The sequence below is a fragment of the Macaca mulatta genome, chromosome 7 (genome assembly GCF_049350105.2).
Source record: "Macaca mulatta isolate MMU2019108-1 chromosome 7, T2T-MMU8v2.0, whole genome shotgun sequence".
NCBI classification, from domain to species: Eukaryota; Metazoa; Chordata; class Mammalia; order Primates; family Cercopithecidae; genus Macaca; species Macaca mulatta.
The window spans coordinates 45,931,689-45,953,109 of NC_133412.1; the positions used below are offsets into that span (position 1 = coordinate 45,931,689).

The window sequence follows — 21,421 nt, forward strand, 5'->3', positions numbered from 1 at the left end:
CCTCAAGTAAGAATGGGTTGTATTGCGCTGTGTCAGTGACTGGAAGTGTGAAGAGTCGGCCTGGCTCCCAGGACACACAGGTCAGGAAGGCCAGCTGGTGCGGGAGTCTGGGGGTGGGCCGCTGGCAGAGCCCAGCTTGTCAGACACGGACTGTTTCGTGCACTGGAGGGTGGAGGCAGCTGTGTTTGTTGTTTTGCCTTTTTGATTTTCCTCAGTTTGAAGCAAGGCTCCTTTGAAATCTGCCCTTCTTGACTGTGCTAAGAATGACTGGGCTTGATTTCTCTTTTGTCTGTCCAAACAGGCACGAGAGAAAATAACAGTAAAGCCCCGGTGTTTCTGAGATGCTTTATCATCTACAAAGCACCGCGCACACCTGCCCTTTCAGGACTCCTCATGGTCCTGGGAGACCCGGCGTCATCATTTCCATTTTACAGATGAGAACATCGAGGTGTAGAGAGGGTTAGTTACTGCCACAAGGTTACATGCTGGGAAATTAAAGAGCAAGATCTTTAGCCCAAACCATGTGACGTTTCATCCTGAGTCCTGTGTTTTTTCCCATCTGATGGCATCATGGTGGCAGTGGGAACTAGAGGGGCAGCTCCATGCTCCACTGGACTGGGTAACCCTCGCCCCCTTCTGGCTAGAATTCTGCCCTCCAATTATTTAAGGGGCTCAGCCCTCGCCACCCTGCCTCTCTCTTTCCTCCCTCTCCCCTGGGACTGATGTTTGTAGTGAAACTGTGCAGCTGGCTGAGACAGAGGGGCAGGGGAGGAAAGATCCCTGTGTTGCAGTTAGACAAACTCAGGTTCAAGTCCTGCTTTGCCCTACCCCTCTGTGAGTGGGAGAGACTCACGCCTTCCTCAGCACGTATGGGTGAGGGTCCTGGGCCCAAGCCTCTCCCCACGCAGGGCCTGGCTTTGAGAATCACATCACCTCGCCCAGCCCCCGCCCCTCATTGAAAACCCTGACTTTATCCAGGTGTTGGAGGGACAGTGCCAGTGGTGGAGTCTTTCCCACTGAGGTGTGAATGACTGACACCCACTTAGCCTTCCCTGGAGAAAGAAGAAAGAACATTCCTGGCACCGTGTTGCCCAGTGCCTGGAATGGCCGTAGGAAAACCCAGGACTCGGGTTTCCCAGCCTTGCATTTTCCACTGTGGGGCGAAACTGACAGATGTTCTTTCTGCCATGCATTTTCTTCTCAGTGGGAGAGAGAGAACCACACCTCAAATGAAGAGTAATTTTCCTCTGTCCCAACTCACTTTGCTACCCACTGCCTCCTGGGCTTGTGCCCCAGCTCAAAAATGTTTTCCAGGGTCTGATGGCTTTATGCCTCCTCCTCCCTCTGGAGAGAAATGGGGTCCACATTGCAACAGAGAAAAAAAAAAGATTGGTTCACGAATCCACGTCCCTGCCTGGACCAGAAGCTTCTCTCGGTGGCTGAGGCCCTGAGCAGAGGGCTCACTCTTCCACCACCTCTCAACCTCATTGCCTCTGTCCCAACTACATGGCCTTTCTTTATCTTCTCCAACAGGGCAGACTTGTTCCTACCTCAGGTCTTTTGCACTTGATCCTCCTTTGTCTGGAGTGCTCCACCCCGACCTATAACCTTCTCAAGAACTACCTGCTCAGAGAGGGCTTCCCCAACCACCTTGCTAAGGTAGAAATCCCTCTCCACTTCCACCGCCCCCTAGCCACTCTTATTACAGCACCTGGTTTATTGCACAGCATTAATCCCTGCCTAAAATTATCCTGCTTCCTAATTTGCCTACCCTATTACCTTCCCCTCCCTTGGCCTCTTGTTCCCGCCATATCCCTAACAACTAGTACAGTGTTTGGAACATGCTAGGTGCCCATTAAAAGTTCGGGAACAGATTAGACCCAGAATGGATCCTAAGGGTTGTTGATTCCAGCCTCCTTGCTTTACACATGAGTAACCTGAGGCTCAGAGAGAGGATGTGAACTCCCCGTGGACACACGGCGAAGAAACTGTACAGCTGGAAGGGGACTCCAGCATGGCCAGTTTCAGAAGCCTGTGCTCTCAGGGTGCTGATGACCTGGAACCATACGCCACCCACCAGGCACCCTCTTCCCTTAGACAATTTCCTCACAATTTCCTCACTGGGCCCCAGCTGTGCTGGGTTTTCAACTTCCCACCCATGGCGCTGACGCAGATGTGGACAGCGGGAGCCTCCGGGACCATGTGACAGACAGCTGGCTGCCCTGGGGAGTTCTTTGGGCTTTCTCTTGGATGCTGACCTTTTCATCCATCAGCTTATCTCTTGAATCTCTGCCATTCCCATGGGATCCTGCTGCCCTTCCCATCCGCCATCTCCCAGGGAGCCCCACCCCGCTGCTCTGGGATGGGGGCCCCCCTCCTCGAAGGAGGAAGGCCCAGGGTCCTCGTCCTAGGGAAGGCCAGTCCTCCAGGGCAAAGCCTAGAATTGCAGCTTGTCAGCCAAAATGCAGCTTTTTCTCCCTTCTGCGAGCAGAGCAAGCAATGGTCCAGCCGCTGTCTGACCTTTAGGACAAGTGGGAGCACTTTAGTGGACTGGCGTGTGTGCTTAGTGGATACACATGTTTGCACACACATAAGCAGACACACACACGCATGCAAACACACACGAGTAGATTTTAGGAGGGCTTCGGAGGCTGGGGGCTGTTCGCAGCATCTCCCTGTTCCAGAATATGCCTGAAAGCTCTTCAGGGAGGAAAGGCTTGCACTTCCGAAGCACAGTGTTGCTTGGTGGTTAAAGGGATGCCATAGCCTGCATGGACTGGACTCCAAGCCCTGCTGCTTGTGAGCTGAGTGACCCCGGGCAGGTCCCCTCACCTCTGTATGCTGTCATTTCCCAACTGTTAAATGGTTAAATCCCATATGGGTGTTGCGAGGATTAAATGAGTCCAAATGTGCCTCACACATGGTGAACATTATCTGAGATATCTGAATGTTAGCTATTGTTGTTATTATTTCAAAATCAGGAAGAAGACCAGAAGTCCTTTTTCTTTCTCCTGGGAGAGAAAACTTTGAGTGGAAGGGCAGTGGCTGAGTCAGAAAGAGGAATGGCCTGGGACAGCTAGGGCCTGGGTTGATTCCTGGTGGGCCCCTGGCAAGCTGTGTGGCTGTGGGAAAGTTGCCTCCTCTCCCTGGCCTCAGCTTCCTCATGTGGAATGTGGGGGCGGTGACATCAGCTGGGTCACCCCGTGGGGTAGCAGGAAGGAGTCAGTGTGACCGTGGACATGGGCGTGCATCAGAGCCTGCCTTGTGTTGGACAACCATTGGCCTCATTGTGAAGAGACCACCAGCCCACGTTACCCAGGTTGAGTTTGGTGCAGTTCCCGTGGATCACTGGACACTTGTACACGTCTCCTGTCTTCTGGTGGCCATTGGTTTCCAGTGGGGCGCCCACGACCAGCCTGGGAAGGAAGAGAAGATGAGCAAAGACATTGGGGGAGGTACTCCTTCCCGGCAAGGATGGAGCCTGGTGGGCAGTGTGGAGTGAAGTTGGATGGGGAGGGTGGGAGGGAACCCTGGAGGTGTGAACACATGCAGATCCTCAGGCTGGGACCACTGTCCCCCCTAGGGGAGGGATGCTGGGCTTTCAGCATAAAGTCATGGGACCTGTGGCCCATTCTAGGCCCTTGCTTAGGTACAGAGATGAAGACCACACGGGCTCCGCAACAAATGGGATGGAGGCAAATCCCTGGTGGAGGAGGGGACAATGTTTGAGCTGGGTCTTAAAGGATGAATATGAGTTTGTCAAACGACAAGAGAGTGGTAATGGAAGTCATTCTGACAAAGGAATGATGTTTCTGGAACCACAGAGTCTTGACCATCTATCATTACCTGAAAGGGGCCTCATTCTTCATCTTATAGGGAAATCTTTAAGCTGGTGCCCCGGAGTGGACAAGGCAGCCAGTGGGCAGAAGCTGCCGTGCAGCGGGGGCTCCTGCCTTGAGCCTATGCCTTTGCAACCTTCTTTGGAGAAAGTGTCTTTGCAGATGTAACTAAGTTAAGGTTCTTGAGTTGAGATCATCCTGGATGATCTGGGTGGGCCCTAAATTCAATGCCAAGTGTCCTGAAGAGGAAACACAGAGGAGAGACATGGAGGAGAAGAGAGACCTGAGAAGACAGAGGCAGAGTCAGGAGAGATGCCACCCCAAGCCAAGGAGTGCCCGGGGCCACCAGAAGCTGGAAGAGCCAAGGAAGTATTCTCGCCTAGAGCCTGCGGAGGGAGTGTGGACCTGGTGCTGCTGCAATTCAGGCTTGCGTCCTTCAGGACTCAGGGAATGCGTTTCTGTTGTTTTAAGCCACCCAGGTTGTGATCATCTGTTATGGCGGCCCTAAGGAGCTAATGCACCTGACTTACTTACTTGTATGTATCTAGGGAAAAGTGAGCAGCCACTCCTTCCTGGCCCGGCCAAGCCCCGGTGGCCGTGCCCTGGAGGAAAAGCCTGTGACCTTGGAGGTGTGGCTGTGGACTCACCCCCCTTGATGCTGGGGAGAGTTCTACCTCAGACTGGAGGGTCCCCCGGTCCTGTCCTTAGTGCTCCCCAGGGCCCTCTATGCCTCATCTCCCACCCAGCAGAAAGCAGCCCCATCACGGGGGCCCAAAGTGTCCCAAGATTCTGACCTGCCCACTGGGTCTGAGGCACGTGACTCTGGCACACCTGGGGTCCTCTAGGCCTTGGGTGCCGGTCTAGTTCTCTACTCAGGCCATATACTAACAGTGGCTAAGAACAGTAACCCTCCCCAGGGACAGTGGTACTGTGTGGGAGGGGACACCACAGCCCACAAGAGCCCTGAAAGGCTTTCAATCCCGAGGGATAGAGAACAGATGATGGCGGGATCTGGCACACAGGGACAGGTGGGACTTTCTGGAGCTTTTTAACCTTGCTCTTCCAGCAGCTTCCCACTGTCTGGTGACATGGCCCAAAGAAGCTACCGCACGCCAGCTGACTTAGATGGTTGGGAGGAGGTGGCTGGGAGGCTCGGGCTGCACGGGACTTAAGTGGCTTCTTGTGGTCCGTTGCTCCCCCTGCCCTGGTCCACCTTGACACTGTCAGGAAGGAAAGCTAGGTCTGAAGTGGAAGTTAACAGAACTCTGTTTGAAATTAAGCGTCTATGAAATAAGAGCTGAGGTTTCTCCCCTGGGGAGCCAGATGCTGGCAGATTCTATATATATCCCCTTATTAAGCCTGCCTATTTTTGACTGGCAGAAATTAATTGGACCCATAAAATCTGTTTGTCTAGACGAGGTGATTTTTGGCTACTTAATTCTGCAAGTGATTGTGTGGTCGAGGCTGCTCCATCCTTGAGAGAGAGAGAGGGAAAGTGAGACAAAGGAAGAAAAAGGTCAGTAAGAGAACCCTGGGCTCTAAGCTTACTTCTCTGGGGCTGCTCCAGTTTTCAAGGTTAACTTGACGCATGTCCAAGTTTTCCTGAGGGACACGGTCCTCCTGGGCACTTTTGCTGGATAGAGGAGCACCTCTCAGGATGCCTCTGGGAAAATCAGGTGCAGCATGTTCTAGATTAGAAAAGCCATGGCCAGCTGGGTGCAGTGGCTCATGCCTGTACTTCCAGTACTTTGGGAGGCTGAGGTGGGTGGATCACCTGAAGTCAGGAGTTCAAGACCAGCCTGGCCAACATGGTGAAACCTCCGTCTCTACTAAAAAATACAAAAAAATTAGCCGGGTGTGGTGGTGGGCATCTGTAATCCCAGTTACTTGGGAGGCTGAGGCAGGAGAATCGATTGAACCCAAGAGAAGGAGATTGCAGTGAGCAGAGATCATGCCACTGTACTCCAGCCTGGGTGACAGAGCAAGACTCCATCTCAAAAAAAAAAAAAAAAAAAAAAAAAAAAAAAAAAAAAGGCAACGAGAAACAGAAGGGGCCATATCTAGGCAAGCTATGTGCAAAGACTGGTGACTTCCCAGAAGTCATGTGTCCTGGCAGTGGCTGAGATGGGACAATCTGGCAGTAAATTCACTAAGTCACTGAGACCTCGAATTTTCAATGAGACCGGTTTTGTCCTTTTCAAAGAACAAGGGCCATTCCCTGGGTCCCATCTCCACTCTCCCAGACCTCATTTCTCTGGGAGTCCATAGTACTTCACGAGGTAGGAGAGCAGTGCTCACTGTCCCCATAATACAGATGCAGAAACCGAGGCCCCAGGAGGGGAGCTGACCCAGCCTCAGAGTTGGTTTGTGGCAGAGCCGGGACTGGAGTTCTCCTGGGACCGCTTCCTCTGCATTGTCTCAAATGTTTCTTTGCCATGAAAGGAGGGCCTGGGTCAGCCCTTCTCTTTATTCTTGAGTCTGGGCATTACGTGTGCTTGTTGGGCTTGAGGTTTTGAGAACATGATTCAGTCTCAGTTTGAGGGGATAACTGCCGAAGCGCAGGGAAAATGTTCACGTCACCACTGAGACCAGCCAAATTGCCTGGGGTCTGGCAGCCCCTGCCACCCCCTGTGGCCTCAGCCTTATATAGCCATCTGCAGCCTCAGGGCCTGCTGCGCCTCTCGGGGGCTTGATACCCTATACCTCCTGGCGTGGGCACCAGACGGCACGGCAAACCCCAAAGGTCGTTGTGAGCATCCGGCCCTTTCCATGGGCTGTGTGCTGTGAGTCACCGGCTGCGGGCTCCCAGCATTCTTCCTGCAGAGGCGCAGGGAGCAGGGCTTCGGTGGATGGGAAAATGGGCACGAGGCATTCCAGCCACAGCCCTGTAGGACCCTTTCCCTGGTGACCAACCTCTAAGAAGGGGCTTGCCGAGAGAGGATGCTCGCTGTGGAGATTGCCACTGTGGAAGGCTGGACATGGCCCTGCTCTGTGCTGGGCTCCTTGGCTCCTTGCCCGACCCAGGCTAAGACAAAGGCCCCCTGGCTCCAGCGCCCTCCCACCTGACTCTACCTCACCCTCTCCAACAAGGCCCTTTGGGGACTCATCCTGAATTCTGCTTATCCTCAGCTCCATTCTTCCAGGCAGTTTTGGTCTCTAAACTTAAAATTCAATCTCCTGTAAGAAAAAAGACGACATGTACCCCTAATTATGTGTAAGTGTATGTGTAAATTATACCAGCATAAACGGTCCAATTTTAATTCACTGTATATTAAATGTTAGTAATTCTATTTTTTTCAGATAAAATATAAACCTAAATAGAACTCACATTATTTTATTTCTGTACTCCAGTATATTGTCCAGCACAGTCCCTGTGGTGTGTGTATATCCCACCCTGGAGACCATCCCTTTAAAATCCAGCATAAATTCCCACCTGCTCCAGGAAGCCCTTGGTGATTACCCTGCCCTTTCTCATATAAACTGGCATGTAATCCCTGCTGTCTGGTGTGGCCAATGTTGTAGTGTCATGATTCCCTGAGGTCTGAGGTGTCCTGGATTGCCCTGCTGCACCAGCGTAGGGTGATCCTGAAGGCACTCAGCAAAGAGGTGCCCAGTGACCGACCTAACCTTCTGTAAGACAGTCTGCAGCAGGAGCAACTGTGGGAGCTTTTGGCTTTGCCTCAGGCCTAAGAGAAGCCCCTGAATTCAATCCTTGGAAAGAGGGTTGCTGAGAAATCGAGTACTTTCCATGCATAGGAGTTCAATGGAGTGACCCAGCTTCCGTGCTAAAGTCAATGTTGACTGCTTCCCTGGTTTCCATTTCCTCCTTCTCAACAGTATTCATTTCTGTTTGAGGATCCAGGGAATCTGACTGTATTCGTAGTCGCAGGGATGGAGCACATAGCTCATGTTAGGACAGTTTATTCCCCAGCTGCAGTGATTGAGTCAGGGTGGGCCAAAGACTTAAACCTCCCCAATCAAAGTGAATCTCAAGACTTGTGCTTGGGATGCAGGGATCAGGGTGGTCTCTTTTCTCTGGATGCCGTAGTGAGTGAATGCAAGGCCTGGAACTGTTGGCAGTCACTTTGTGATGATGAGGGGTATGAGCTGATACAAGGACAGCAGGAGAGCTGAGAGAAGCATGAAGAGAAGGAGCTGAAGTCCTGCTGATGCTGTGAACCCCTGGATCAAACTGTACCTGAAGCCTAACTACCACTAGACTTTTCAGACATAGGCACAATGACTACCTTTTACTGCATAGTAAGTCTGTGAGGTTTTAGGTACTTATAACTGAAAACATCCTAATGTTTAGAGCGTACAAGGCAAAAAAGTGCACATAGTTAAAATTACTCTTAGAAATTCCATATGTTATTATGCTATAAGAAAAACATGGCAACCAAGACCAATGAGGGAGGAGCAGATTCATATCCCCTAGCTCATGCTCCACCTGGGGCCTGGACTTACTGAGTGAGGGGTGGGTGGAATCGCCAGCACGATGTATATTATTTCTCTCTTGTTTAAGTGAATGCATAGAACTTTCCCCTGGCCCAGACTTGTGGGAACAGAAACCCTTTTGTCCTATGTGCATCCCACTTACAACAGCTGCTTAGACAGGGAGCCCTGCATTCCAGATGTTTCTGGTTACCTGGTAACAGGCCTAGAGATCATCAGAGCTGGGAGGAAACACGCAGGTTCCTTGGGCCAGCCTCAAATGTGGGATCCAAGGCCAGGATGAGAAGTGCTGTGTCTGAGGCCTCAGAGCAGGCAGTGACAGAGCTAGACTAGTACGTGGTGTCCTGACTCCCAGGGTAGTGCTTCCCCCAAGCCATGGAGGGCAGAAAGCCCAGAGGCAAGGGCTGTGGCTCTAGGCCCTGTCAGACTTTTACAGGCTATGTCTGCTGAGGCAGGCGGGAGCAGCTTATTTCCCTAGCAGATGAAATGAGCCCAAGGGCATGAATTGAGTTCACTGGATGCTGGGGGAAGGAAGAAGGGACCTCCAAGGATGGGCCTGCCTCTGGAGGAGGTCTTAGGACCAGAGGCTGGCATGGACTGCCTAGGAAGGGAAGAATGTGGGTTCAATCCCCTCCCTGACGGGCCTCATAGCCTCCCTCTGCAAAGCCTCAACCTCACATCCCAGGAAATCCAATTATCATTGGTTATCCTTTTCATTTGAATGAATCACTTTCAATGCAATTTAATTGCACTTGATTTTGATCTCCAGGACAGCTTTGGGGCTGGCAGAGCAGTTTGTGTCTGAGGCTCAGAATGTAGGTGTGATGAGCGTGTAGAGAGACACTGATCAGTTTCACAGCCAGGATTCCACGTCCTGTGCTCTTTTTCTCATTGTGAAGAACTGGAAAGTTCAGTGCCCAGAGAGGAGTGAGGTCTGCCCTCTCTAAGGCCAGCAGGGCCTGTCCCCACAGGGGCCTCTCACCTCTCTCCTCTCTCACCCCATTTCCTTCTTCACCTGTTCCTTTCTCTCAGCACAGCCCCCGCCCCCTTAAACCCACACGGGCCCTTTGTCTCTTTTTTCTCCTGGTTTCATTTTCCTTTTCTGAAATTAGATAGGGGCATCAGGGAGGGGTTTCACTGGAGGAGCCGAGAGCTCGAGGGAACAAAGGGAGATTATTCCTTTAGTGAGGCCTTTCTCTCCCTCTCTCTCCATGGAAAATGGAATCTCCTCCAGCCCCTGTGAATTTGGTGGCTAATGGGTTCAAGATGGGGCTGGGGAAGCGCTGAGCGCAGCAAGTCCAAATGCCTGCCCGGTGGGGGCCCCAGGGCTGCCCTGACTGGGGGTTGGGTGTAGATGGAGAATCTGGCCCAGGATCTGCCCAAGGGGAGAAGTTGGCACCTTCAGGTCTTCCTGGGCTGACTGCAGGGGATTGTGGTTCACCTGGGCTCACACATCTGGTGAGGCCTGGCCTTGTGGGGGCTGGGGAAATGAGACCCCCTTATTCTCCCTCCATAAAGTCCTATCAGACACTGGAAGCCTTTGTGTGCATTTTAAACAGGGACCTATACATGATGATTAATTTTATGTGTCAACTTGACTGGGCCACAGGGTGCCTAGATATATGGCCAAACATCATTCTGGGTGTTTCTGTGAGGGAGTTTTTTGCATGAGATTAACACTTAGATCTGTAGGCTGAGGAAAGCAAATCGCCCTTTCTAATGTGGGTGGGCCTCATCCAATCAGTGGAAGGGCAGAACGGAACAAAATGACTGACCCTCCCTTAAGAAAGAGAATTCTCCCTGGACCCTCCCCCAGACCATCCACAGAGGCTGAAACGGGGGGTGGAGTCCAGCGTCTGTGTTTTCACAAGCCCTCTAGGAGACACTGATGCATGCTTAAGTTTGAGAAGCATGAGAAGTGTTTATATGGGGGAAACAGAGGCACAGTGACTCTCACTGGGCTCAAAGCCCCAGATTCATGCCAACAAAATCCACCCTCTTCACCACGCCTTCTGAGGCTCTGTATCACCTCATTGTTCTCCTCTCTTTTTTTACCTGGGCTGCTATAAACACTGTGCACAGCTGGGTCCTCTCCACCATCATCTAGGGCTCATCTCCAAGGCCAGCTCCCCAAAGTGGCCTTTCCTGAAGACCTGTCACTCTCTGTCTCACCAACCTGCCTTGCATTCCTCAAGTGCTTTGCAGTGTCCGATGTTGGTTTCTTTGTATGACTTTTCATTGTCCTTATTTCCCTATAGGGTTTAAGCCCCAAGGGAGCTGGGATCTTGCTGGTCAAGTGGGCAGCCACAAATGCCCCAGCACTCAGAACAGCATCTGGCACAGAGTGGATCCTGGAATGCAGTTTTTGTATGAACTGGTGAATCACCTGGCTTAGTGGGATGCCTGTGACCCAGTAGCCTGTAGCTTGGGACCACTGGCTGCCAGCTGCTTGCTTTTGTTTTCCAATATGAGTTGACCCAGCTGGGCGAATAGAGCAAGCTCTGGCAGGGGAAGACAAGGTCATTAACTGCCTTGGGCCTCAGTGTTCTCACCTACCCAAAGGGGCTGAATATTATACCTGGGCTGCTCACCCTTCAGGGTTTTAAGGGGCAGTGGTTTCCACCCTTGCTGGTCATCAGGATCGCCAGGGGAGGTACAAATGCAGGTTCCTGAATCCCACTTCCAGAAGGTTCTGACTCAGCCAGTCTGGGACACGGCCCAGGAATCTGCAGATCTCTGGGGTGTAGAGGCAGGATGGGAAGCCCTGTTTGAAGGATCTGCTAAGGAAGCAGGTAGGAGGCCCTCTGGCCAAGTGAAGCAGCACTTCTACCCTGGGAACTTCCGCTGTATCTGGGGATCATGACCACAGCCATCTCCGACCATCTAGCTCACCCAGATTGATTTTATCTATTTATTTTTGAAAAATTTGTTTTATTTCTTTTGGTCATAAGAAAATATGTAATAAATAATACTTTAATTGGTTCAAAAAAGTATTAATGTATTTAAAAACTGTGATTCTTTTTTATTAAAGGTAATACACATTTGTTATCTAGTGTTCATGTTGCAAAACTGTGCAAAGTAATATTTTTGTTTTGGTTTGTTTTTTGAGACGGAGTCTCCTTCTGTTGCCCAGGCTGGAGTACAGTGGCGGGATCTCAGCTCACTGCAACCTCCAGCCCCCTGGGTTCAAGCAATTCTCCTGCCTCAGCCTCCCTAGTAGCTGGGATTATAGGCATGAGCCACAATGCTGGCTAATTTTTGTATTATTAGTAGAGACAGGGTTTCACCATGTTGGCCAGGCTGGTCTCGAACTCCTCACCTCAGGTGATCTGCCCGCCTCAGCCTCCCAAAGTGCTGAGATTACAGGCATGAGCCACTGTGCCCGGCCCAAAGTAAAACTGAAAGCCTTCTCCCTCCTCTTCTCAATCTAGCCTTCTATGGAACACTACTATAGCAGCAGGGATGCAGACAACCTAGAGGACATCCACATTTTAAAAACTGGAATCATTCTACATACGTGGTTCTGTAACAGGCTTTTTCCATTTAATTATTTTGTACGTGGACATATTTCTGTGTTAATGTCTATCAATGCCCCCCTTAGACTGTGTGACTAGGGCCTCTGCTCCTGGTTCTGCTCCAACCCTTCTCTAGCTGTGCCCCTTCCTATGGGATGTGGAGTCCTAGAGGTCAAAAACAGGACACCTACAGCCACTGTCCTCCTACTCTGGGTGGTTGGGATGCTGGAATCTCCTGCCCAAATAGCCAGGGCCTGAGTCCAGGGCCTGTGCAGGCCTCTCCTCTAGACTTGTCTTTCTAATAGAGAAGCATACCTCTGATGGTAGTAGCCAAGCAGTGGCCATTTGCAGGGCTGTAGCGAGAGCCTGGAGTGTGCAGGCTGGAGTGTCTACATGTGTAATGCCCCCCAGTTATTGAGAGAGAACCAGAGTTGGGCAGAAAAGATGGCAGGTCATGGGCCAGAGCCTCTGTTTACTTTCTTGCCTCAGGGTGGGCCTGGTATAGATAGATAATATAGTTTTGCCTCCTTCTTTATAGTGGTTGCACAGTGTTACACTTTTTAACCATTCTCCTGTTCAAGGATACGGAAATAAACAGTTTCATTCCTCTTTCTATTGATAGACATTCAGGTGCTTTGGACAATTTTTCTTGAAGCTGGGCATGGTGGCACGTGTCTAGAATCCCAGCTACTAGGGAAGCTGAGGCAGGAGCATCAATTGAGATCAGGAGTTCAAGACCAGCTTGGGCAACATAGCAAGACCCCATCTATAAAAAATAAAAAATTATCTGGGTATGGTGGCATGTGCCTGTAGTTCCAGCTATTCAAGAGGCTGAGGCAAGAGGGTCACTTGAGTCCAGGAGGTCAAGGCTGCAGTGAACTATGATCGTGCCACTGCATTGCAGCCTGGGTGACAGAGAGAGACCCTGTCTCTAAAAAATAAAAAATAAAAAAATTTCTATTGCATATCTTTTACCAATACTAATAAATAAAAGGCCTCCATGCGTAAGTAGCTATGGGTAGTCATGAAGTCAGTAAATACAAAGCCCACATGCTATCCTGATGGCTGGACGTAGAGGTGGCCCCTCTCGGCTTGGGCACACACCTGTTGACAAGCATTATCACAAACGTCAACTTCATAATCGACATTTGGGTCTCTGGTTTGCACTTGACAACTTTTAGGTCCACCTCAGCTGACATCCAAACAGTGATTCTTTCCTAAGTTGCAGAAGTTCTTAGAAGAGAAGAGGGAAGAGTGAGGGAAGGTGACTGCAAAGGAAGTTCTCAACCCATTTGGAGGGAAAATGAGAACCTCTGCCACTGACTATGTGGAATAAAAGTAGCCAGCTTGTGCCATTTAGAGTGTCTGACATTCGAGTGTCAACCTCTCAGCAGCCCTCCGCATCTCACACCCCAATGCCAGTCACACGCGGCTGCTCATCCGTCCGTTTCTCAACATTGCCTGCACTCTCTCCTTCCCACCTCTGCATGAGCAGTCTCCTCATCTCAAACTCTCAGTCTATCCCCATTCCATCCACCCTTCAGTGCCTCTTCCTCCAGGAAGCCTTCCTTGATCTCTTAGTGGAAAACTCTTTCAATTCCTATGAAGCTTTGCCTATACCTCTACTGTTTGTGTCTTTTCTCTCCTCTAGATAATTTGCCTGTAGATAGCAGAGAGAGAGAGAGAGAGAGAGAGAGAGAGAGAGAGAGAGAGAGAGAGAGAGGCCCTGATGCATTTTCAAGTCTCCCCCCAGTGCTGGTCAAATCCCTTGGACACAGTCAAGGCTCAATCACTGATGAGTGAATACATGAATGGATGGATGGAGGAAGCTGCTCATTTTGCAAAGACAAGCTGAGTCTTCACTTTGCTTCTTGGGGTGTATCTGGCAGCACAGCTGGGCCGAGCTCTTCTGGGTCCCATCTGCAGTTGGACAACCAGCCTTGGTAAGCCCTTGGCTCAGCTCTCTCAGGAAGGTGGCTGTGGTCTGTTTTCCCCCCAGAGAGGCTGGACATGCAGTGTAACCCCTCGCCCTTCTCTTTGCAAGATGCCTGACAAACCCTTGCTTATTTTTCCAAGTCATGCTCAGAGGTTTTTTTCTTTCCACTTTATAGCAGATTTCTCCTCCAAAAATGAAACATAAACACAGCAATAGTTTGGACAGATGTTTCTCAGCAGAATGTACAGCTTTAATTTCTGGTATGTGTGAGTCTGACAGCTTCTCAGCCATTGCGTGGTAGGAAGGAAAGGGGCCTAAGCATTTCCTGCTCTCTGATCCGGGCCAGTGTGCTTGCTTTGGCTCATGAATAGGATGGTGACTCTTTAAATATGGCCAGTGAGGTGTACACACCCAACTGTCTCCAGCAAACCACAGCCAGGCAGGTGGTCCGCAAAGAAGATATTCCCACTGGACTGGGGAAGAAAGCAAGGCCCAGAGAATGTCACGATTGGCCCCAAATCACGCAGTCAGGCAGAGGATGAGGCACAACTGATACCCTCATTCTTCCAGCTGTGTCCACCAGCCACAGGGATTTGGGTGACATAGAAAAAGGAGATGGCCTGGACTTAAAAGGACAGAAACTCTTTTCTTGTTCATGGGCCTGTTGACATGTGGATGGCTATCTCTAATCTATCCCCAGATGGGTTAAGCAACCCACGGTGAGTCACCTGCCATCTCTGAGCCTCAGTTTCCTCATCTGTAAAATGAGGGACTTGGGCAGGTTCCGTTCAAAGAAGTGATTAAGGAGCACTTGCTATGTGCTGGGCTCTGTGAGCATAAAGACGAATGAAGCACAGCCTCACCCCTAGCCCAGTGAGGGCAGGGAGACCTGTACCCGATGAATTTAGTGTGGAGGACATGCCGCAAGAGGGGTGTTTGGGTGTGGCAGGGCACAGAGGAAGGGTTCCTGCTCTGCTGTCTGGGGAGCCTTCCTGGAGTGGGAAACTCCTGGACAGAGGCTTGCACAATGAATAGGTGTCACTCCGGTGAAAAAGGGCTGGGGCTCACAGGGAGGGCTGTGCATGGTGCCGGCGCTCATGTGCACTATTTCTATGCTGCCTTCCATGATGAAAGCTGGGCCTGAGGTGGGATCTGGAGGGACAGACAAGTCCCTGCTTTCATGGAGCTTGTGGCAGAGTCATCCTCAACAGGTTCATCCCTGTTCCTCCTTTCTGACTTTCCAAGTCCCCTCCCTTCTTGCCTCACTTGTCCAGAGAACTCTACTTAAAGTGGTCCTAAGTACGGACAGATGGTTAGACGCCTACATGGTTGACAAGCACAGCATTGTCCCCCCATCAGGTTGCCCCTGCCTGCTTTCTGGGGTTCTTAACTTCTTGCCATTGGTCATTCCTCTTTGGATTCAGGCACTGAGGGCCACTCTCAGTATAAGCCCGGAACGGAGTTTACCTATGGATCCATGGGAACTCACAGACCTCTCAGAAAAAATTAAGTCAGTGATTCCAGCACCTGGCTAGGCATTAGACTTACCTGAGGATTTTGAAAATATGGATTACCAGGCATCACCTCTACAGGGTCTGTCTTTGTAATTCTTGGACTTGACTGAGATATCTGCATTCTTTTTGACCTTTCACAGGTGATTCTGTTTTGTGGCCAGCTTTGGGAACCCCTGGATTATCTTATCAGGTGATCACCAGGCTTTAAGATGATGGAAAACGGATAATATGGGGATAGAGAGCAGGATGCCCAACCAAGAAATAAACAATGGGACATGCGTGCCTCTCCCTTCAAAGCACTTTATATGAATAAACAAATAAATGGATGCATGAATGAATATTTCGGGGGCAGTTTATTACGTACAGGGATTGCGTGACGGCTGTCCTGACTTTGACCTAGTCTTTTCAACCCTGAGGCAGAGACAGCATTCCAATTTTTTTTTTTTTTGAGAGGGAGTCTCGCTCTGTTGCCCAGGCTGAAGTGCAGTGGCGTCATCTCATCTCACTGCAACCTCCGCCTCCTGGACTCAAGAGATTCTCCTGCCTCAGCCTCCTAAGTAGCTGGGATTACAGGCACGCATTGCTGTGCCCAGCTAAATTTTGTATTTTTAGTAGAGATGGGGTTTTGCCATCTCTAGGCTGGTCTTGAACTTCTGGCCTTAGGTGATTTGCCCACCTTGGCCTCCCAAAGTGTTGAGATTACAGATGTGAGACACATTCTCATTCTGAAGCTGAGGAAACTACAGCACAGAGAAGTCACACAGCTGGTTAAGGGGCAGCTCTTCGGCCTCACTCTCCTCCCCGGGCCTCGCCCCACCTCTGGCAGGTGGATGGAGTGCAGGAGAGCAGAGGACACAGAAGCTGGCTTTGGTTTACATCAGGGAATCACTGTTTACATGGACTCCTTCGAAGTCTTTTCTGTCTGGTTCAAAGCTCAGATTTATTTTCCTCCTCTCCCTCTGTGTTGTGACAAATAGTCATCCTTACAGAATTATTCTTATTTCAATAAACCATAAAGAAACAAAAAGGCTGTGGGCTAGCTTCATTGGAAGGTGAAGTGTGTCATTACATTTTCAGAAATGTCCTCCTCCTGGGTTATAAAATTATTGGCTCAGCAGTTGGGAAGTGGCAGAAGAGAAATTGCAGAGAGGATCTGCTGTCACAGGGCGAGCCATCCCGGAGCTGGGCCAGGCCACCAGCCACCACTCACCTGATCTCCTGCCTGAGTTCGCTTTAGTAGGGCCCTTCCAAACTTTGCAAGGAAAATTTAGAAAAACAAGAAATCTCAACATCTCCCATCCAGGGGCCATGGTCCCCAGACCCTTTAAAACAAGGACATCCAGCTTTGGGCTTCCCCAAGATTTACCTTGGGTCACACCCAGACTTCTAGAACCATTCTCTCCCTCCCTTTCTTCTTCACCATCTGCGGGCCTATGCCAACCACTGAAGAGGCCAAGATGAATAGAGTCAAGCCCTACCCTTGGGGGCTCACAGCCTCCCTTCCCTCTTTTCCTTCTTGTTGGCATTTTATTTTCCATCTCATCTTTCCTCTTTCCTTTTCCCATTCCAGTTTCCATTTTTCTTGATTGGCGTTTTCTACAACTCTCTTTCCATGTCTGTCTACATTATCGTCTCAAGGTGACTCATCACAGATAAACCAGGAAGAAAAGATTCAAGAGGGAAAGTAGCAATTCAACAGAAGATGACAGAAAACTTGTCAAGATGGCCTTAGGTTGATAACAAGCATCGTGCTATTGGTTGTACGTCTGAGGGTTGTGGCTGCTTGGAAGAGAAGGCACTGAAAAAGAAAGGCGATTTGAAAGAGTTTGAAATCCCAAGAAGCAGCCGGGAGCAGTGGCTCAAGCTTGTAATCCCAGCACTTTTGGAGGCCGAGGTGGGCGGATCACAAGGTCAGGAGATTGAGACCATACTGTCTAACACAGTGAAACCCCGTTTATACTAAAAATACAAAGAATTAGCTGGGCATGGTGGCGGGCTCCTGTAGTCTGAGCTACTCAGGAGGCTGAGGCAAGAGAATGGCATAAGCCCAGGAGGCAGAGCTTGCAGTGAGTCGAGATCATGCCACTGCACTCCAGCCTGGGTGACAGAGCGAGACTCCATCTCAAAAAAAAAAAAAAAAAAAAAAAAAAAAAAAAAAAAAAAAAAGAAAGAAAAAGAAAAAGAAAAAAAGAAAGAAAGAAAAAGAAAAAAGAAATCCCAAAGAGCCCTTGATTCCTCATGAAGGAGTCAGGGAAAGTTAGAAGGAGGTATTTTATCCAAGCCTGCAGAAAACAAGGGTTAGATAGTGATTAATTATAGTTAAAATTAGTGAGAAAAGGAATTTATGGTACCTTCATTTGTTTTTCTAATTGTATATAACCTTAAAACACGCACATTGCACCTTGTGGTTTTCAATAAGAAATTCAGTTTTTCACCTTTTATAGCCTAACTGAATGGAAGCACATGCTACCCTGAGCGGTATCTATGGGAAGCCTCAATGGTTGACTAGAGGAGCTATTAGAGGGCTATCTTGCTCCCTCTAGTGTCAGTTATGATCATTGCACATAACGTGCCAAGGAGCAATTAAAAACAGTACCAGCCTTGAAAATTCAAACCTATAAAATTATAGAAAGCCACTCTCAAGATACAGGGAATTTCAACATTTGTTTATTCTCCACCTCATATGAAAAGCTCCCCTTTCCTCTTCTTCACTGGACTTAGGAAGGATGTTGGCATCGCAGAATGAATGGTGTTGGCTTCAGAAATGGAAAGAGGTTGCAGGCAGCCCACAGGCTGCTGTAGGGGGAGGCTGGTGAGGGAGTGGGAAGAGACGGGTGGCAAAGATGCTGAGTTGGCAAACCCCTCTGGCTTTCCTGAACTGCCCACATTAAATTTATTTTCTTTCTTGGAAGTTAGTAAACAGGAGACTTTCTTTTCAATATTTCCACTACCGAGATTGTGCGTCTTACCTCTAAAAGCATACAATGGCTGGCCTCCTGCCTTTCCGAGTTCAGCACTGAGGACATTCTATGGCCCTGAGGAATGGCCTTAGAGGCCTTAGAGGATGGAGCTGAGATTAGCTCCATCTCTGGTTGACCAGTTTTTGTGTGTGTCAGAAGTTTCCTGGACCCTCACTGACATCTCTTCAATTTCTGGGACTTTCTTGTGTGGTTTGGCCTTTAAAAAAAAAAAAAAAAGAGAGAGACAGAATGAAAGAGCAGAGAAGAGGGGAAAAAAATCACCCAAGAGATGCAAGGAGCCTTGGGAGCTGTTTGCAGGCCACATCCTAAATCCACTGTGCCCCAGACTTCGCTCTTGGTTCTGGGGCTGCTGTTCTCTCCTCGGTCATTCTCACTGCTGCTTTGTGCGTTTGAGTGCCTGAAACGCCCCAGCTCCTGCCAGTGAGGATGAATGTCTGGATTTCCACTCTCCCAGCCCTCTGCGGCTCATTTTCTTGTCTGTGTGTGCCTGCCAGGGTCTGCTGGGTGGCTTGGCCTGGGGCCTTACGCCGACGTTTCCCCACGAATACAGTTTTTCCTCTCTCTCTCTCTCTCTCTCTCTCTCTCTCTCTCTCTCTCGTGCGCTGGGTGGTTTCATCCTATCCTGGGCTTCACTTCTGTAGTGATTTATTCTTTAACCAGAATGAGTCATGATGCTGGATTTTATTTGTTCCAAGAGAAAATAGCAGAGAGCGTTTATGCGCTGTGGTGTTGGGAGCCTGTTCTGGGGGCCCAGGCCAGGAAAAGAGCAAAGGATGTTCCTCAGAAAGGCTTCCACAGCAACAACCAAGGCTGCCCCAGGCCTGGCAGCCTGCACTGTCACTGACGAAAAAGGGCAGACTTGTGTAAGATCCATCTTTCTGCTCAAACAACAAGCCCCAGAGGCCCTTTCCTCAAAACCTGCCCCTGGACACCATACCCTTTCTTCGGGGCATAGGCCGGTGTAGGGAACTCACTCATTCAGCCTCTGCCCCGCAGTAGACAGTTAAACACCATCTCTTATTTATTCCTGAAAAGAACCCTCTGGGATTCACGTCACCATACCCATTTTACAGATGAAGGAACCGTGGTCCAGAAAGTGGATGTAGTGTGCTTGAGTTTCCATGGCTTGGAAAGTAGCCAAGCTGCCAAGCTGGCTGGGGAGCTCAGTTCTGTGATTTCGAAGCCTACATTCTCCCTGTAGTGACGAGCCACTCAGACGCGCCTTTGCTTCCTCTGCTGAGGCAGAAGGCCAGTGTGTGCTCCGAGACAGCACTCTATGCCTGTGAGAAGGGGCTGCAATGGGAGCTGGGAAACCTCTGGGTTTGGAGAGGAGGAAGTGGCAGTGCCAGAAGGCATCGCTCCTGGGCCTAGGCTCCACCGCTGGTTTTGTGGATTTATTCCTCATGGATTACCTTTGCAGTCAACCCAAATTCCACCATAGCCAGCCTCTGGTTTTAGACATGCAAGACCCTAGTGAAAAGGCAAATTTGTTATCTGGGAAGGTCAGTACTTAAACCCACTGTAAAAGGATGAATGCCTCACCCCAGCTAGAATTTAGTTTGGGTAAATGTCATCTAGAAAGTCTTGAGACATGAGATCTGCGATGGTGGGTGAACTGCCCCTTGGGTAGTTTTCACCTAAGTGCTTGTTAAGCCTGGTGGAAATGCCACAGAAATGGAAGCAACTCTGGGCTGGGGGCTGGGAGATTAGGTTTTGGTCCTGGCCCTCCCACTGACTTGCTGTCTGACCTTGGTCCAGTCTCTTCCTACCTCTGGGCCTCAGTGCCCTCATCTGTAAAATCATGAGGCTGGGGCAAATGATTTCTCAGACCCCTCCCAGGCCTGGGGAGGAGCTGCAGCTGATGGAACAGCCCCGAAAGCCAACCCTACCCACAGGCCTGAGTGGTCCATCTGCGCCTCTGGGGCCTGTCTCCAGCCACTCTGTCCTTCCCTACCGCACCATCATCTCTGAGAATCGGGGTCTTCTGAAGATCATGGGAATGGTGGCCCTGTCTTCAGGTTACGGGCTCTCCTCTCTGCCTGGAATCTCCACAGGTAGAAGACACTGTGTTTATAGAGAGGTCCCCAAGGAGAGATGGGTATTAACCTGATCAACCTATGCCAGATAGGCCCATTCCAGCCCTGGTCCTCCTCAGGGGCTATGGCTGCCCATCCACTGTGTGATGCCAAGCTTTGGGGGTGGTAGTGGTAGTGGTGATGGTGGGTGTTGGCAGGATCTGCACTTGGCCATGGTGGATGATTTGCTCCTAAGCCAGGCAAGCTGCTGGGTCTCCCTCCTTACTGCCTCACAGTCCATCCTCAGGACACCCAATCCCACAGCCCCTTCCATGTCTGGCCACACAGTGCAGAGTTAAGTTGCTGCAAAATAATCCCAGAGGATCCTTCAAAGAGGTGGGAAGGCTGCCCAGGACCCTTTGTGACTCTGGGGAGTCAAGCCAGCATGTCTGTCCCTCCATGGCTGAGGGTGATGAGCGTGAGGCTTAACATGCTCCCTTTTCCCCAAGAGAAGCTCCTGTCCCATTAGGACACTCCCCAGGATTTAGGAAACAGGCTCCGGTCGGTTCTGCAGGGGGCAGCCCATCTCCCAACTTCCTTTCTCTCCTTCTCTACCAGGATCCCCTTTCTCCTTTTTCTCCTGGTCCAGGGACTCTCCCTCTTGCTGCCCTTGTCCTTTTCTCTGTGCACACTCTCTTCGCCCCGCCATGGGAGTCTGCAGGCCCACTGCTGCAGGTGGGCGCTGGGAGCCTGGATGGGGCTCTTTCTCCTTCCCTCCTCTCATGGGTAAAAGGCAAGCTGATGAGACTAAAGACACTGGCAGCTGCAGAGAGAAGCAGGGAGAGGCGGGACAGGGCAGCCTCCCCTCACCTTGGCCACCTCTCATCCCCTATCTCACCCATGTCTATCAGAGACTCGGGGCAAGGGAGTGAAGAGGGGAAGGAAGAAAGAGAAGGGACGTGGGAGGAAGGGATGAGGGGAAAGGGAGGAGAACAAGGAGAAAAGTTTAGAAAGTAAGATGAGAAATCCAGAAATCAGTTAGAGGAAATAGGCAAAGAGAATGAAAACGGATGGAAAAGTAGAAGAAGGTAGGGGAAGAGATAAGAGGGAGAGAGGGAAGGGGCCTCTGGGTGCATTACACGAATGAAGTGTGAGCAGATCGCCTCAAA

The 21,421-nt window shown here is 50.3% G+C and overlaps 1 protein-coding gene across 4 annotated transcripts in view; it reads right to left on the minus strand.

Moving 5' to 3' along the window:
* The window catches only part of ITGA11 (integrin subunit alpha 11), a 132,645-nt gene that overhangs the window by 63,558 nt on the left and 47,666 nt on the right, over nucleotides 1-21,421 (minus strand). For all 4 annotated transcript variants that reach the window (XR_013395684.1, XM_015142554.3, XM_077939631.1 and 1 more), the window contains one exon: nucleotides 3,316-3,416. Coding sequence is in view for 2 of the 4 variants with exons in the window: in XM_015142554.3 (XP_014998040.3) it covers nucleotides 3,316-3,416 (101 nt within the window). In the remaining 2 variants the exon portion in view is untranslated. The remainder of the gene's footprint in view (nucleotides 1-3,315; nucleotides 3,417-21,421) is intronic.